Below are 17,037 nucleotides of genomic sequence, written 5' to 3' on the forward strand. Positions count from 1 at the left end.
GGACTGCAGTGATAATAGAGAAACCATTTTGTGTCTTTCTCAGAACAGTGGATATCAAGCTTTTCAGTCCTTCCCAACAGCTAGCCGACTGGTCAAAAAGACAGATGCATGGATCCTGGTCTCTATGCTTCTAACTAGTGGGTGAAAGCTAGCGCTCTTCCCTGCCCCCCATCTCTCTCCACCTAGCTCTGAAGGACATGGCTCCTGGGCTACACTTGGGGAGCACTAATGCTACTCTAACAAAAACCCTACTCTTCAGCTGTGACTAGCCAGGAACAAAGCAGAACTGGGCCCATTCTCAGCTACAGCATCAGATTACCAGGGTGTAAGGTGATCGATCCCTTTTCTTCTCTGCAGCTTCCTTCCCGAGTGCAGATGGGCACCCCAAGAAACCTCATGGCCTGGGGGATAGCTGTGTCCCCCCCCCCAGTGTATTCTTTCTTAGGAGCCATGGTAAGCAGTTACACAATCAGTCCTGGGGGTGCGTTCAGAGCTACATGACACACTAAGGACTTTGACATTTACTACTGTAGAGTCAGTCACGACAGCACCATTCCCGTTTTATCTAAGGGGGAAACAGGGCCGGGAGAGGAAATGACTTGTCTGAGGTAACATAGTCCAAGGAACCCATTGCTGAGGATACATACCTGAGCTGTGACTCCTATAGGCTCCTAGAAGCAGCTTGGGGCAACAGGATGTGGGACCTGGGTTCCAATCCTATCTCTCACGCTCGCAAGTTGTGTGATTTCACCTGAATCTTGACCTTGTTGAGATGGAGGAGTTATGAGATGTAATTCAACTGTACACACGCAAGCGACTCTGGGCCACCAGAATAGATTTCAGTCTTGGCCCATACGTTTTCAGATTTTCTCCTCCGGGGCCTAAATGTCCCCAGTGACTTCAAGAGCTTTAATCATTCTGTTTCTACCTGGGACCAGGTTCCATTGGTCAGCTCAATCACCTACTCATAGTTGGTGGGTGCTTGGGGCTTGAACCTGTGTCTGCCTGACACGGAGTTTGTTTGATGCCTCGAGCCAAGTCCTGTCTGCAAACTCCCTGGGGGAGCCGGTGACAGAAACCTTGGAGGTTGGAGAGCTCTGGGTTTGAATTCGGCTTTTACCACCTGTGTGACCATAGGCACACACAGTTAGCTAATCCTTCTGAGACTGAGAGCAATTTGAGGACAATAGTGTCTGCCAAAAGTAATTGTCATGGATACCACAGGGTTTCTGTGGCACACTCTAAAGTAGAATCTTTCTCTACAACAGAGTCCCCTCTCCTTTTTTTAAAAACATCACACTGAGATAAACCCAGTTTGTACACTGAAACTTGAGGATCCCAGAAAATTATCTGACTTTTGAATCTGTTCCTCCCCTATCACGGCCCCCACAAAAAAACAAGGGAAATTTGGGGCCTGGAATCCACCCATAAGAACCAAGTACAAGCCATCTCTGGATGGTAGGCAGACATGCAAATATGTAGGCATAAAAGACCAAGAAGCAAGTACAGTGGCACACACCTATGTTCCCGGCACTTGGGAGATAGAGGCAAGAGGAGCAGAAGTTAAGGCTATCCTTGGCTACATAGCAAGTTCAAAACCATCCTGTGCTACATAAGACTCTACCTCAAAAAACAAAAAGCAGAAGCTGGCTATGGTGGTACACATCTTTAGTCCCAGAACTCAGGGGATCTCTGAGTTTGAGACTAGCCTGGTCTACATAGTGCATTCCAGGACAGCCAGAGCTATACAGGAAAACCTTGTCTCAAGCAAACAAAGCCAAGCAAGACTACGAAGAATGCAAGATGCGCAGATCACCAGCCCAAGTCCTGGATCTTAGAAATACAAGGTTAAAGTCAGCACACAGAAGCATTTATGCCCGTTTGTTTGTTTGAGACAGGGTTTCTCTGTGTAACCTTGGCTGTCTTGGACTCACTTTGTAGACCAGGCTGGCCTCGAACTCACAGAGATGCGCCTGTCTCTGCCTCTCAGAGTGCTGGGATTAAAGGCATGCACCACCACCGCCCAGCAATTTATCTCTTATTTTTAAAAGTACTTATCCATGAGCTATAGGCATGTATGTACTGAAAACATGTTACCCCTAGCCTCACATTGGTGTCCACTGCCATTTAGAATTAGCAAATAAAACACAGTTGTTTGCCAGTATTAGGACATATAAAAAAATGCTTGATCATCCGCAGTTCTAATTGAATTAGGTATGTGCTGTGTCTGCCTGTAGCTTGGTCTGGCTTGCCCTGCACAGTGCCATACTGCTTTACAAGCAATCTAAGCAACCCTGACCACGCACCCGTTCCCAGACACACACTCTTATGCTCCCCGACCCAGGCAGGCCCTATTGCTAACTTACCTGACAGTTCTTCCTTGAGGCTACCAGGGTGCCTGTGGGAATTGTTCCTGAGCTCTGGGGGCTGCCTCCCTTGGAGGTGTGGTCAGGTCAGTGAGCTCGGATTAGTGTGTCACAAGGAACTTCTCAGGCCCACTGTTTCCGAGAGCGAAGCACCCTGAGGGAGAGGGGAGAGGCCCAGCATCAAAGCCCTGCTTTGTGAGCTCCTGCTTGGAGCTCTGTTCAGCCATGTGGAAGCCGCTTCACTGGGATCTGGGCCAGCCCCATCTCATTTCCCTGCCCTCTCTCTCCTCTCAAACTGGGAGGCAGGGAGCCTGGGAGAATACTCTCTCCCACAAAGGGTCGGATGTATAGAGAAGTGAAGAGAAATTGTAAATGCGGTCATCAATGCAATCCAGGCGGATGGTCCACGGTGGTCCCACGTGCAGAGGGAAATGGAACTGGCAAACCTGAGCAGGTATCCCAGGCTGGCCCCAAACCATACTGACAAATGTAAGCCACACCCTCAGCGCTCCCCTCCTCCTCCTACATCCTTTGGTTTTGTGCGACCCAGGTCAGTTTTGAACTCCTGATCCTCCAACCAATGCCTCTCAAAGGCAAGGCAAGCAGGTGTGTGCTGCCACAGCAGGTCTCTCTTGCCTGGTTTCCAATCCTTGCTCCAGCACCTTTCTTGCTGCGTGGTTACTTCACCACGCCATGACTCAGTCTCCTCTGCGAAGTGGGCTGACTAGAGAACCCGGCTGGGGCTGTGGGGGAAGATCTGAGATGACCACACGGTATCCACTTCAAGTGCTTAGCTGCCTGATCCCTGGGAAGTGTTCTGGGGGAGCTGGTCGTGGTGCCCAGTGCAGAACCAGGGGGCACTTGAGTGAGCGGAACAACACATCCAACCTCAGTGCAGCTGGAACCCCTGAGCAGCCGCTCAGGAGGGAACCAGCCTCTGCCTTGGCATTTCCCTGGGGTATGAGAAATGCAAGTTCTTTAGATCAGTCTCTGCAGGGGACTCCAAAGTCAGAGCTCCATACTTTCACCACAAGACGGTTCTTTGTAATTAAACGTATTTTCAGTCAGAGCCCAAGCAGCTGCCTTTGGTCCTGGTTCTCTCTCCTCAAGGTGCTCAGGTCAGGGTCAAGCTCTTGTGCTCAGGTCATTCTCTGGAATCCAGCCACAGAAGGGTTTTGATCTCAACACAGTCTGGGGCTTACACAAGAAAGGCTATGTGCAGACCATGAAAAGAAGACAGCTACCTACAAGCTCAGGAGGTGGCATCAAAGGATAATGCCTTGGTTTCACACATCCAGCTTCCGGGATGCTGAGAGAATAAACTTCTGTTCGCTAAGTCACCTAGGCTGTGGTGTTTTGTTATGACCAATGAACTGCACTGGCCGCGGCTTCTGGAAGATGATAAGAATAAGAGACCCGGCTGCCCCCAAAGCTGTTAAGAAGCTCTATAAGGACCAATCAAAGGGCTTCATCACAAAGCATCCCTGGGTACCAAGAGCACTGTAAAGCCAATGACATGGCCTGTCAGAAAGGGCTGCCTAGAGCAGTGGTTCTCAACCTGTGGGTCGTGACCCCATTGGTGATTGTGCATCAGATATCCGACATATCAAATATTTACATTATGATTCATAACAACAGTACAATTACAGCTATGAAGTAGCAATGACAATAATTTTATGTTTGGGAGGGGTGTCACTGCAACTATAACCCTATGAAAGGGTCATAGTTTTAGGAAGGTTGGGAACTGCTGCCCTAGAGCACCTCAGGACACCAGCAGGCGTGAGGCCTTTCTAGGGAAGAAGAGCTCCCTGTGGCACAGTTTTCTGCTCACAGCCCTTCTCCTACCCTCCCCGCCCATTCCTAGGGTCCTGTTTACCTCCAGCTCCTCTGGTTAGAACAATGGCACCACTGTCCTCATTGGCCCACAAACCTATGCTGCTGCATTGGCAGACACCCTTGGGCTCTCTGGCCTGCCTGCTGACTGAAGAGAGGGAGGGAGGGGGGCTTGCATTTGTGAGGGTCAGTGCATTAGTGTAAAAGTATTTCTTTCTTTCTTTTTTTTTTTTTTTTTTTCTTTCTTTTTTTTTTTTAGAGCCAGGGTTTCTCTGTGTAGCCTTAGCTGTCCTAGACTTGCTTTGTAGACCAGGCTGGCCTTGAACTCACAGTGATCCACCTGCTTCTGCCTCCCGAGTGCTGGGATTAAAGACCTGTGCCACCACACCTAGCAGTGTAAAAGTACTTCAACTTTGCTTTCATCATGAGCAGAAATAGATGGGCATGTTCGTGTCACAATTTATTTGAATAGACATAAGCTCACAGCTTTCTTGGCTGTAATTTCCCAAGTAACTTTAATTTTTCTTGAAAAGTTGACCACAGATAATCATATGAATCTCATCCCAATCTTACTTGCCAATATTAACTCTTAGATCACACACACTGTGTATGTACGTATATGTATTGTATGTGTATATGTTTGTCTATGTCTATACCTACGTCTATATCAGAATGAGCATGAAAGGGTTAAAGAGGCTACATTCATTAGGAACGTAGGAACCCAAGGGCAAAGCAGTTCTGGTGTGGAAGTAGCAGACCCAAGTTCAGGGAGCCATTTAAGGGTCAGTTTAAAGTGGCGTCTCATGGGCAGGAGAGACTGAGCTGGTGTAGATCCACAATGGGTGGGGTAGTTCTGCAGTATGCTTCTTCCAGAAGGGGTGGGGTCTGCAGAGGCCTTCTCTGAAGATTTTACTGTTACAGCTCTCTTAGATGATATTCACTGAAACAGCATGTGTGTGTGTGTGTGTGTGTGTGTGTGTGTGTGTGTGTGTGTGTGTGTGTGTTTATTTGGGGTGAATAAATGCTATATGAACCTTAAGGAGTGGGAAGGGATTTCCAGGGTGGGTATACACCTTTGGCTGGGACCTTAGGATATTCAGATGTCTTGTTGACGTGCAGAGGCATTCCAGGTGCTAGACTACATGACCACCTCAAGAACTGTGGGGAGTGGGGGCCTCAGGACTAGGGCCAGGGCATGCAGGCACAGAACAGGGATGGAGCGACCTTTATTCCTGCCAGTCTCAAGATTGAGAGTTTCGGGGTTTGGACAGATTTTGATCTCAGTCCCGCTCCATGCTGGTTTCTGTGGTAGAACAGTCCATGTGCCCCACAAGCTGGAACTGGGGGACAGAGTCAGGAGCCAGACACTGTGGCAGTTTTATTGGGTAAAGATCATAGTGAGTGCTTGGGGGACTAAGCCAGCATGCTTGCCACATGTCTGTCTTGGCGTACTCTTCTTTTATAGCCCCAGGTAAGGGGGGTTGTATGTGGTGTGGTGATATTCTCATGCGGCTGGTGTGGCTGGTAGAATCTGATGTGTTTTCAGGTATCATTATTGATTAGCACTAACAAATGATTGGTTTGTGCTTCTCGTGTGCCAACAGAGAACTGGTGGTCTTACAATCAATATTTATTGAGTGGCTACTATGTTTGACATTGGGAACCCAGAGAATGAAACACCAGCCCTGTAGTTTAAATGATCAGGATCACACATAACGTAATTATAAACCAATAAGATACGGCTTTAGACCCCTCCACCACAAGAGAAATAGCACATGATGTGATAAGATAAACTCCAATATGTGATCGTGTCATCAAATGCTCCATCACACACACAACTGCAAAAGCGCTATTAAAAAGGGAATGAATAGGGTTATGGGAGGGTCTTTGAATTATTAAATTTGAAATATGTTGTAATCAATATTTTATTCCAAGAAATTTCCAATGGTGTGTTGGGAGTGGCAGTGGTGGTGCCCACTGCCTTTAATCCCAGCACTCAAAGGCAGAGGCAGGCAGATCTCTGAGTTTGAGGCCAGCCTGGCCTACAGAATGAGTTCTAGAACAGCCAGGGCTACACAGAAACCCTGTCTTGAAAAACCAAAGGTGGGTCAGGTGGGAAAGAAGGAAAGAAGGAAGATACAAAGGAAGGAAGGAAGGAAGGAAGGAACAAAGGAAGGCACTACCAATGAATATAAACATTATAAATGTTCTGGAAAGTCCTGGCATGAAGAAATCTTTTTAGAACCTATAGAATCCTTACAGTGCTTGTCACCCAAGCACAAGGACCTGGTTTTATCCCCAGAGCACATGTAAAAAGCCACTGTGAGGAACTGTAATCTCAGTAGTGGGAAGGCAGAGACAGGAGGATCACTGGAGCTCACAGATGGGCCAACCTAGTCTTGTTTGCAAGCCCAAGATCTTGGTGCAAGACTCTGTCTCAAAACACAATATGGAGAGCTGTGTTGAGGGACAACGCCTGAGGTTGACCTTTGGTCAACATGAACATACATACATGTGAATACACATGAACAGGATGGAGGGAACAGAGGGTCCTAAGGACCAGTTTCTGTTTAGACAGCATGGTGAGGTTGTGGATATCCACAGTGGGCCAAGATGACTAACAAGGTGGGGGTGGGGAGGCTCTGACTGGCATAAAATGATGATACCAGATGTCTACGGGTGTGCTGTGTGTGTGCCTGCGTGCCATTTCTCCTGTGGCGATAGAGGGCAAATTGCCAGAATCAGTTTTCTTCTTCTACCTTGCTGCTCCTGGTTATCACTAGATTCAGGGTCTCACACTTGGCGATAAGCTTCTTTGCCCACTGAGCCATCTTGCTACCCCAATAATTCAATTTTTTCTTTCTTTCTTTTTTCTTTCTTTCTAAAAGGTTTATTATTTATTGTTATATATACAGTGCTCTGCCTGCATGTACATCTGCAGGCCAGAGGATGGTATCAGATCACATTGTAGATGGCTGTGAGCCACCATGTCATTGCTAGGAATTGAACTCAGGACCTCTGCAGGAGCAGTCAGTGCCCTTAACCTCTGAGCCGTCTCTCCAGCCCCTCCTTCCTTCCTTCCTTTCTTCTTTAGTTTTTTGAGACAGGGTTTCTCTGTGTAGCCTTGGCTGTCCTGGACTTACTTTGTAGACCAGGCTTGCCTTGAACTCACAGTGATCTGCCTGCCTCTGTCTCCCTGAGTGCTGGGATTACAGGTGTGCACCACAGCACCCAGCTTTATTTTTTCTAAAGATTGAAAAAAAAATAGTTTCATCCTTTGGCCTACCATTTGTCCTGCCTTCAAGATGTGCTAGGGCAACTTGTGGGAGTGGTCACTCAATGATTGGTCTAATTTGAGGCCCATGACATGAGAGGGAGCTCATGCACTACACCACTTGGATGACCAGAAACCAGAGGCTAGACAGCCCAGAGACCTAGGATAGAAACAAATCTATACTTATAGATCAGCGCCTAGGCCAATCATCATCAGAGATACTTCCCCCAGCAGCTGATGGGAGCAGATGCAGAGACCCACAGGCAAACATTAGATGAAAAGAGAATCCAAGTTGGAGATCTCAACAGGGTCCCTCCTCCTTGAGCTCCCTTGGAAGAAGGGGAGGAAGAATTCTATGAGTCAGAGGGGCTGAGGACAACCAGGAGATGTGGACAGTAGAAACCTTTAAGCAGAGCTCATAGGGGCTCACAGAGACTGAAGTGGTGATCATGGGGCCTGCATGGGTCTGTGCTATCATGTACGCATATATGTTTTTCTTTTTCTTTTTTTTTTTTGAGACAGGGCTTCTCTGTGTTGCCCTGGCTGTCTTGTACTCTGTAGATGAGGCTGGCCTCGAACTCACATCCATCCGCCTGCCTCTGCCTCCCTGAGTGCTGGGATTAAAGTTGTGCACCACCATGCCCAGCTGAGGGGGTCTTAATGGAGAGAAAGATGGGGGTGGGGGAGAGAGAGAAAAGGGAGAGAGAGAGAGAGAGAGAGAGAGAGAGAGAGAGAGAGTTTGATTCCAGAAAATAGAGGAAATTTCTACTTCTTATAGGTTTTCAGAGGGCTAAAGTAAATTCTGCATCACTTGTTAACTTATATGAAAGAGGCAGGTGCTAGGCAAGAGTTAGAGTCAAGGTGATCTTGGGTCTGGGCACCCAGGTGCAGCTGCAAAGGGAGGGAAAGAAGTTGACCCTTCCGGAGAGCTCCTTGTCAAATCCCAGGGAAGATGCAGCAGGGTGTGGCCTGACTTCTAGGACCTAGAACAGCTGGAGCATCTGTGATCTGACACTTGCCAGATTTAAAACAAAGAAGCTGATGTGATCTTGGAGGGTTATCTGCTCATCAGGAGGCAGACTTTTGGTTGGGTTCTACCCTCGGTATTGTGAAAACACTGGTCAAAAAATGATCTGAATATAGTGTCCTGATAACCTTCTGTCTCATGGTTTGTTTGTTTTTTAGACAAGACAGCACCACATGTAGCACAGGAGGATTTGTGGCCAAGGGTGGCCTTCAACTTCTGACCCTCCTGGTTCCACCCCTAGAGTTCTAGGATTACAAGTATGTGCCACCACACCCAGTTTATGTAGTGCTGGGGATAGAACATGGGTTTTCATGCAGTGAAACTGCAGCCCTATCCATCCTCTGACTGCATTTCTTTTACATTTGAAATTGCTGCAAATCAACACTGTTAAGTACTCCTAAAGTGTGGGCTCTGTTTTCCTTACTTATTCTTTCAATCTGTGCTGTGTAAAAGGAACTTTTATTCTCCAGTTTCAATTGTTGTCTCTCTCCCTTAAGTAGCTTCCCTTTCCTCTCTTCTCCTGAGAGTTGGGCGCATCCTATTCTGTCAAATCTTTCTCTGATTCATCACTTTTTCTACCACTCATTTAAACATCACTTTCAAATATGGTGCTTCCTTTCGCAAACTAACTTTACCTTCGTTGTTTGAGATTAAAGGCACTTACCACTATGCCTGGACCTAAGCTTTTCTTTATGTGAGACTTGCTCTATACCAGGCTGGCCTTGAACTCAGATCTGCTTGCCTCTGTCTCCTGGATTAAAGATGTGTTTGTATTCCAGCCAGCGCACACTGACCTAGAAGGTATTTGGCTGTGATCTCTTGCCAGAGTAGCCAGACGTTTATATTTGCAGCCAGTGAAGAAGCTCACCGGGTGATCACTCCTAAAGCAGTGTCTTCCCCCAGAAGCATAGGAGCTTGCATTGGGCAAACTCACACATATCCATACAAGAAAGATATCAATGAATGTAGAGGAAGGCACATTTTGTTGTTGTTATTATTATTATTTTAATGTGTGTACAAGTATGCACATGTTTGTATTTGCAGCTGTGCATGCATGTATGTGCAAATGCAGGCCAGAGGACAACCTCTAGTGCTATTCCTCAGGATCTACCCAATTTTCTTTTTCTTTCTTTCTTTCCTTCTTCTTCTTCTTCTTCTTCTTCTTTTTTTTTTTTTTTTTTTTTTTTAGACAAGTTCTCAAAGCAGAGCAGTGAGAACTGGTCTGGAGCTTGCTAGCTGACCAGCAAGCCCGGAGATCTGTGATCCGCTGGTGTCTGTCTCCCCAGCACTGAGATTACAAATGAGCCCCCAGTAAGTACCTAACCTAGTGGCTCACATAGGGCATCTAGCTGGTGAACTGAATGGAAAAAAGGGTTAGCTGCTTGGTTAGGGAAGTCAGCACAGACAGGGAAACTGCTGGTGTTAATCCAAATCTATTACTAACACCGTTAAGGCTGGCCACGTGTGGTGGGGCATTTGCAATCCCAAGAGCTTGGGAAATCGAAGGAGGAGGATTAAGGAGTTTAAGGCCAGCCACAGTTACATAGCCAGTTAAAAGCCAGCCTGGGCCTGTGAGTCCTGGTCTCAAAAACGAAAAAGTTAATGTTAGTGAAAAACCTAGATGCCATTACTCATGTAACTGGATAGACATTCGCACAATTTAGTAAGTGCTCTGAGATGCACAAATGGAAACTCAGGAATGCCAATGAGCTACATAGACTGCCAACAGGTTTTTACAGGTGAATGGTTCAGTCTTAGAAGAAGTTTGCCTTGGGCAAGGTTTTGTAGGAAGGAAGAAAGGTTTTGGTAGGAAGATACGATGAAGTCATCTATCTCAGGAACCGTCCTCAGCCTCAGCTGCTGGGTTTTAGCTACATCCCACAGTTCAATGTTGGAGACAGAAACGTAGGAAGAGTCCCAGCAAGAAGCATGGGAAGTCAGCTGAGACGCATCGCATCGCTTTCCTCCCGCAGCTGTTTCTCAAGATCTGGTCTTTCTCAAGATGACCCACTGATGTCCTTCAGATCTGAAGCCTTGCCGTCACCCGCCCCTTTGGTCCCCACCGTCATAGTCTAGACCAGGAGCACAGACAACGTGCAGCCTCATAAGGGGTCCTCCTTCAGGCCTCCGTACTCAGCTCATCCCTTTTGAACAGTCTCTGGGGGCGTTCATCTGACAAGGACATGGTTAGACAAAGTGAATACATCCATGCCCTTCCCCCTACTGCTCCCAATATTAAGGACACACACAGGCTGCTGCTTCCTTTCTACCACTGCAAGCGCCTTCACACGCTTAGCTAGCCAGGAACTTGTTGATTCTGGGCACTGTGCATCAGTTGCTCCCTCAATCTAAAGTAGAATCCCGGGGCCACCGCTCCATTGATCTTGACTCTACAATCAGGTGTTTATTAACAAAATGTATTGAACATTCATTGCTTCTGGGAAAGTATCAGCTAAACATTACGTAAAGGGGTAGAAGTTAGTACCCGCTCTTCTCCTCAAGGATAAGGTGAAATATGGGTGCTTTTCAGGTGCTTCCAATGCAAAGCCCTGCAAAGCCAGTAATTGATCAATCCCTTCCACACTGGTTTCAAGTAGAGAGCTCAGGAAAGCTTAGCCAGGGCAGACCATAACGCGCATGCTCACTCTGGGGTCCCCCAAAGCAAGTAAGCAGGTCACAATTCCCTGGCCTGAGAATTTAGACCTTGAACTTCACAAAGATTCCAAACCCCCCCCCCCCGTGTCAGCCATAATGGTACGCCCCATTGAGCTAGGAAGTCGGAAGTGAGCCGCGGGGGCGGGACCTGTTGCTCTAGGCGACGGAAGTGCGGCTGCGTGGAGTTGAGCGGGAATTTTGGAAGGAGGCTACACGGAGGTTGAGGTGACTTGTCCAGGGTCTCTGCATTACAGGGCGGGAGGACTTGGGCCGGTGAGGACAGGCTGGCTTCCGCTTGCGATGTGGCGTCCCGTCGGGCAAGGTGCCTGCGCCAGGAGTCGGGTACTTCAGCTTTGGCGGGTTTCTTTGGGGCGCGCCCCGCTTAGCCCTCGCTATTGGTCCTGCCTTGCAGGATCAGCGCCTGCTTTTCCGAAGTCTCGGAGTCCAGTTTCGCGCGTGGAGCCCAGTGCCAATGGGAAGACAGACCAGTGGCACTGCGTAGGATAGGTAGCGAGTTCAGGACGTGCACCCTTGAGCAGAATGGAGCTCCAAAAGCTAACTACCCCACCGGGTGTTTTGTTTCGTTTTCCATTTACATAGAGGTTATTATAACATACAAAGCATCATCCAGGTCTCACTAAATGCTTAGTATATTTTCGGCACTGTATTTAGAAGTTGGCATAGAAAAATCCACGTTAGCTGACTCATTTCATAGTTTCTTTTTCCTTTCGTTTTGTTTTTGAGCCAGGGTCTCATATTGGCTACAACTCTGTGTAGCCTTGAACTTCTGATCTTGTGTCCACCTGAGTTCTGGAATTACAGGAGTTCATCACCATGCCAGATGTACACAGCCCTAGGGTTGTGATGTCATCAAACCCAGGGCTTCAGGCCTGCTGGGCAAGCCTTCTAGCCCACATCAGATATTTGCTAGTTTTTTTTTTTTTTTTTCCCTTCCCTTTAGACAGGTTTTCTGTGTAACAGCAATGGCTGTCCTGGAATCGCTTTCTAGACTAGGCTGACCGTGAACTCACCCACCGCGCCTGGCGTTTGCTAGGTTTTTAATATAAGCTCCTTACTGTGCTCAAGATAACGATAGACAAACCTGGATTCATTCACGGAATTGTAGACCAGTGAGAGACCTAGCTATTTAAAACATTATATTAAAACGTTTGCAGTTTTGTGGAAGGAATTTTACTGCTGTCTGTGGAGGATGTATAGAGAGCATTTAAGCCAAGCATCTAAGAGTGTGGGTTGAGCTGAGGTCTGGAGATGGAAGGGTGGCCATTTAGTTTAGTTTTAGTTGAGAAATCATTTATAAGGGCCAATAATAGGAGGACCTTGGGGATCTGAAGGACAGAAAACTATTCATTGTCCTTAGAATAGAGTGATAAAACCAGAAAACAATGATATGTGTGTTTTCATGGCTATTCAGTCCTTTCTCATCTTCTGCTTTGAACTCTTACATATTTTTCTGGTTTTGGTGGTAAGTGCATAAGAACATATTGGATAGGGAATTTATAAAACCCTATGTGAGGCTCCACAGCTTCAGAATGGCTGTGAAAATTATAGAAGTTCACGGAGATGTGTAGGCTTTGGGGCTGGTTAATCCCAGTGTGTTTTTATTGCTTCTGCTTTTTTTGTTTGTTTGTTTTTTGCTAGTTTTTATTATAAAGTTTTAATGTAAAAAGAAAAAAAGAATAGAAAGGAAGTTAGGCATGGGCTTAAACCCTACAGGACTTTTTTTTTTTTTTTAAGATTTATTTATTATTTATACAGTGTTCTGCCTGCATTGTGAGCTTGCACACCAGAAGAGGGCACCAGATCTCAGTATAGGTGGTTGTAATCCATCATGCAGTTGCTGGAAATTGAACTCAGGACCTTTTCAAGAGCACACAGGGCTCTTAGCCACTGAGCTATTTCTCCAGCCTGCTCTTTTTTTTTTTTTTTTTTTTTTTTTTTTAAGATTCCTTTTTATAGCTGGGCAGTGGTGGCGCACGCCGGATCGCTGTGAGTACGAGACCAGCCTGGTCTACAAAGCGAGTCCAGGACAGCCAAGGCTACACAGGGAAACCCTGTCTTGAAAAACAAAAACAAAAACAAAAAACAAAAAAACCCAAAGGATTCCTTTTTATTTTTGCTCCCTTTCTCTTCCTCTTTCTCCTCCTTTTGGATTTTGGCCTAATAAGAAAGCAATGGAAAATCCCTTTTAAGGTAAAGATAGGTTGGAAAGAAAATACACAATTTGGTTTTGTTTTCAAAAATATCTTCTTGCTGTGTAGAGGGGAACAAGTTAAGGAAATGCTTTTGCTGTGGCTTGGGGACATATGATGGTGCCTTTGAGGTAAGGTAGTAAGAAGTGGAGAGATGCAGCCAGAGTCAGATTTGAGAGGTACTTGGTAGGACCTGGGGGTGCATGTGGAGAGGGATAGCAGCTGAGTGGTGATGGCGCTGTATCTGGGGATGGGACACAGGAGGGAGAGGAGGAACAGGTGGCGGTTCCCCCTGCATCTGTGTTTACCTCCACATTACTCAGTACTGTGCCCACTGCGCCTCTACTCATCTCTCCCACAGCCTTTAGCCCCACCACTGAAATAGCTCCAGGCCGCCTCTCCGTTTCTTTTTTCTCCACATTCCCTTTCCACTTTGATTTGCATGTTAGTTTGATGTTCGGTTGCCTCCAAGGCTGTTTTCAGTCTTGAAAGACTCTCTTGCTCACAAACTTTTGATAGTTGTTGGTGAAATCTAAGTTCCTTAACTGACACCTGAGATCTTGTTTCTTCCCAGCCTCTCTTTCTGCCTCCTTACTGCTCCACTTGGACTCCAGCTCAGCCAATCTTATGTTCATAAATGTGTTTTTCTTCTCTCTCTCTCTCTCTCCAGGGTTTCTCTGTGTAGCCTTGGCTGTCCTTGAGTCACTTTCTAGACCAGGCTGACCTCGAACTGACAGCAATCTGCCTGCCTCTGCCTCCCGAGTGCTGGGATTAAAGGCGTGCGCCACCACACCCAGTTCTGCAATATATTTGATATATATAGCTAAGTGCTATTTTGGTTTTAAGCATTATGTTGAGTAGATAGTTAAAATGTATGTGGAAGCTGTGAAATCAGCTTATAGAATTAATACTTGATTAGGATATGCATCATCTTCTTATGCTGTGTCTCTATCTGCTGAACACTGCATTGTCTGTAAGGTTTGAATTACAACAAGCTTACTTCTAGAAGCCTCCAGCTGTGACTTTTTTTTTCCTTTACAGTTCTCTGATATGAGCAACAATGGATCTGAAAATTTTATCTCTAGCAACAGATAAAACAACAGATAAGCTGCAGGAATGTCTTCAGACCCTGAAAACTGATGATGTGAGTGCCGCTAAAAGGCCAGCTCAACAGCTTCAAAGGATGTGAGTGGGAAGGGCGGAGCCCACAGGGATACTCCGCCTTATCCTCTCACCAGTGCTAGGAGACGGGGGTTTACTTGATACACATAGATAAACACTGAGCTGTACGCTACCATCCTGCTATTGGGGAAGCTGGCAAGATTGCAAGTTCATGTCCTGCCTAGACTAAATAAAAAGTAGAAAGAGGGCTGAAGGGCAGCTCAGTGATAAAAGTCTCTCTCAGCATGTAGAAGGCCTGGCTTCAGTTCCCAGCACTATAAAATTCAAAACAAACAAACAAGCATGCAGAAGGCCTGGCTTGGCTTCAGTTCCCAGCCCTATAAAATTCAAAACAAACAAACAAATGAAAGAAAGAAATTAAAGCTGGGCATGGTGGCGCATGCCTTTAATCCTAGTACTTGGGAGGCAGAGGCAGGTGGATCACTGTAAGTTCAATGCCAGCCTGGTCTACATTGAGTCCAGGACAGCCAAAGATACACAGAGAGACCCTGTCTCAAAAAAAAAAAAAAAAAGAAGTGCTGAGAATAAAAAGGACAATTGAAAGTCATTTTGTCTTTTTTTTTCTTATTTAGTTTGTTTTTAATTTTTTATTTTTTTTCTTAGTTTCAAAACAGGGTTTCTCTGTGTAGCCTTGGCTGTCCTGGACTCACTTTGTAGACCAGGCTGGCTTCACACTCACAGTGAACCGCCTGCCTCTGCCTCCTAAGTGCTTGGATTAAAGGTGTGCTCCACTACCACCTGGCTTTTTTTTTTTCGGTTTTTGGTTTTTTGAGACAGGGTTTCTCTGTGTAGCCCTGGCTGTCCTGGACTCGGTTTGTAAACCAGGCTGGCCTTGACCCTGCCTCCTGAGTGCTGGGATGAAAGGCGTGCGCCACCAGCTTACTAGTTTTTCTTCAGCAGCCCCTTCTTGCACATAGATGAAGACTAAACTGCTATGCGGTTCTTCTTAATCTGGTCCTTGTTTGTCACTGCAGCCTAACTTTCTGCTGCTCCTTCTCCTCCTCACCCTTCACCTGACACTGCCTATTCTAAGCTATTCAGGCATAGCAAACACTTTCTTACCTGCGCAGCCTCTGCTTAGATGTCTCCTACCTCAGAGGAAATTTAACTGTTCCGCCTGCCCTTGCCTCTCTTCCCTTGAGTTATTGTCTATCTTAGTCACTTGTTTGGTATTTTTATGAGTTTTTTTTTCTGATTTTTTTTTTTTTGTGTGTGTGTGTTTGTGTCATTTCCTCCCTTTCTCATAAACTCTGAGTCAAATTACCATGTCCATTTTGCTCAGCCTTATATTGTTCTCTGAGAAAGCACATGCGTCGGAAGTATTTGCTGATGGGTGGATGTCTCTAAATCATGCCAGGGTACCTAGTGCTAATGAAAGTGTTAATGTTTGTAGTGTGAGTTGTTCCCCAGTTGGGATGTTTATGGACCTCGAGCTCCCTCCCACCTCAGCCTCCCAAATACTGGGGCTACAGACATGAACTGCTATAATATCTGGCTCTGTACATTTTAGAATAGCTATTAGTCCTTTTGGGGGGGTGGGTGAAGCGGGGCGGGACAGGGTCTCTAGCCCAAGCTAGTATCAAACTCCTGTGTACCCAATAATGACCTTGCCTCCCTCTGAAGAGCACTGGGATTACAGGCGTGTGCCAGCCACCACGCCCACTTTTTGGAGTGCAAGAGTTTGAAGCCAGAGTCTTGTGCATAGTAGGCAAGAGCTTTTACCAACATCCCAGCCCTAGTCTCTAGTCTTTTGAGAAGCTTTACTTTGTGGCTCTTGCTGTCCTTACAGTTGCTATATAGCCTAGGCTGGCTTAGAACTCATGAACGTCCTCCCTGCTTCATCCTGGAGTGCTGGGATTTCAGGTCAGTGTGCCCAGTGCTAGCTTCTACCCTTAGCAGTCCAGGATTCTATTGAGATCTTCCTGCTCTGTCTAAGTAAGAAAGGAGTACTTGGGCGTTTTAGAGTCTGACCTGAACCTGGCGGCATGCACAGGTTTTCATCCTGCACACTGAGGCCAGTTAGGTAGAGGAGCAGTCGCCTGAGACCTGTAATTGTTTTCTTCCTTTGGCTGCAGTTGACTAACCTCCTCCAGAATCAAGCTGTGAAAGGAAGAGCTGTTGGAGCATTCCTGAGAGCCCTCTTCAAAGGTGATGCACGGCCCTCCCAGTGTCCCCGCGGGGAGATTGCTTCGCTTTGGGTGTCATGGCTGTCTTTCTTACTGTTTGAAGGCCCGCTGGAGCGTTTCTCTTTGTTCAGGAGATTCTACAGAATCAACTAAAGCAGCGCTGTCCTGGGTTGTTAGACTGAAGGGAAGTGGAATGGCAGCCTGGGATTGCATTGCTGGTTCGGGGCCTGTAAAGAGTATACTCTGTGTGGGTTTACGCAGTCTTAGGACTGTGGAGAACAGAACAGGCGTGTCTAGCACTCACTAGGACCTAGGGAGCTCTGGGTCTGAGTGGAGTGGCGTATCTTGCATGCCTCGTACAGAG

The 17,037-nt window shown here is 46.6% G+C and overlaps 1 protein-coding gene across 1 annotated transcript in view; it reads left to right on the forward strand.

The window, feature by feature from the left end:
• Positions 1–11,285: 11,285 nt before the first annotated feature.
• Positions 11,286–17,037, forward strand: part of Fanci (FA complementation group I) — a 59,599-nt gene continuing 53,847 nt past the window's right edge. Inside the window, exons 1-3 of the mRNA XM_051148760.1 lie at positions 11,286–11,380; positions 14,407–14,509; positions 16,623–16,695. Coding sequence (XP_051004717.1) covers positions 14,426–14,509; positions 16,623–16,695 — 157 coding nt within the window. The 5' untranslated portion in view covers positions 11,286–11,380; positions 14,407–14,425. The remainder of the gene's footprint in view (positions 11,381–14,406; positions 14,510–16,622; positions 16,696–17,037) is intronic.

The sequence above is a fragment of the Acomys russatus genome, chromosome 7 (assembly GCF_903995435.1).
Source record: "Acomys russatus chromosome 7, mAcoRus1.1, whole genome shotgun sequence".
NCBI lineage: Eukaryota > Metazoa > Chordata > Mammalia > Rodentia > Muridae > Acomys > Acomys russatus.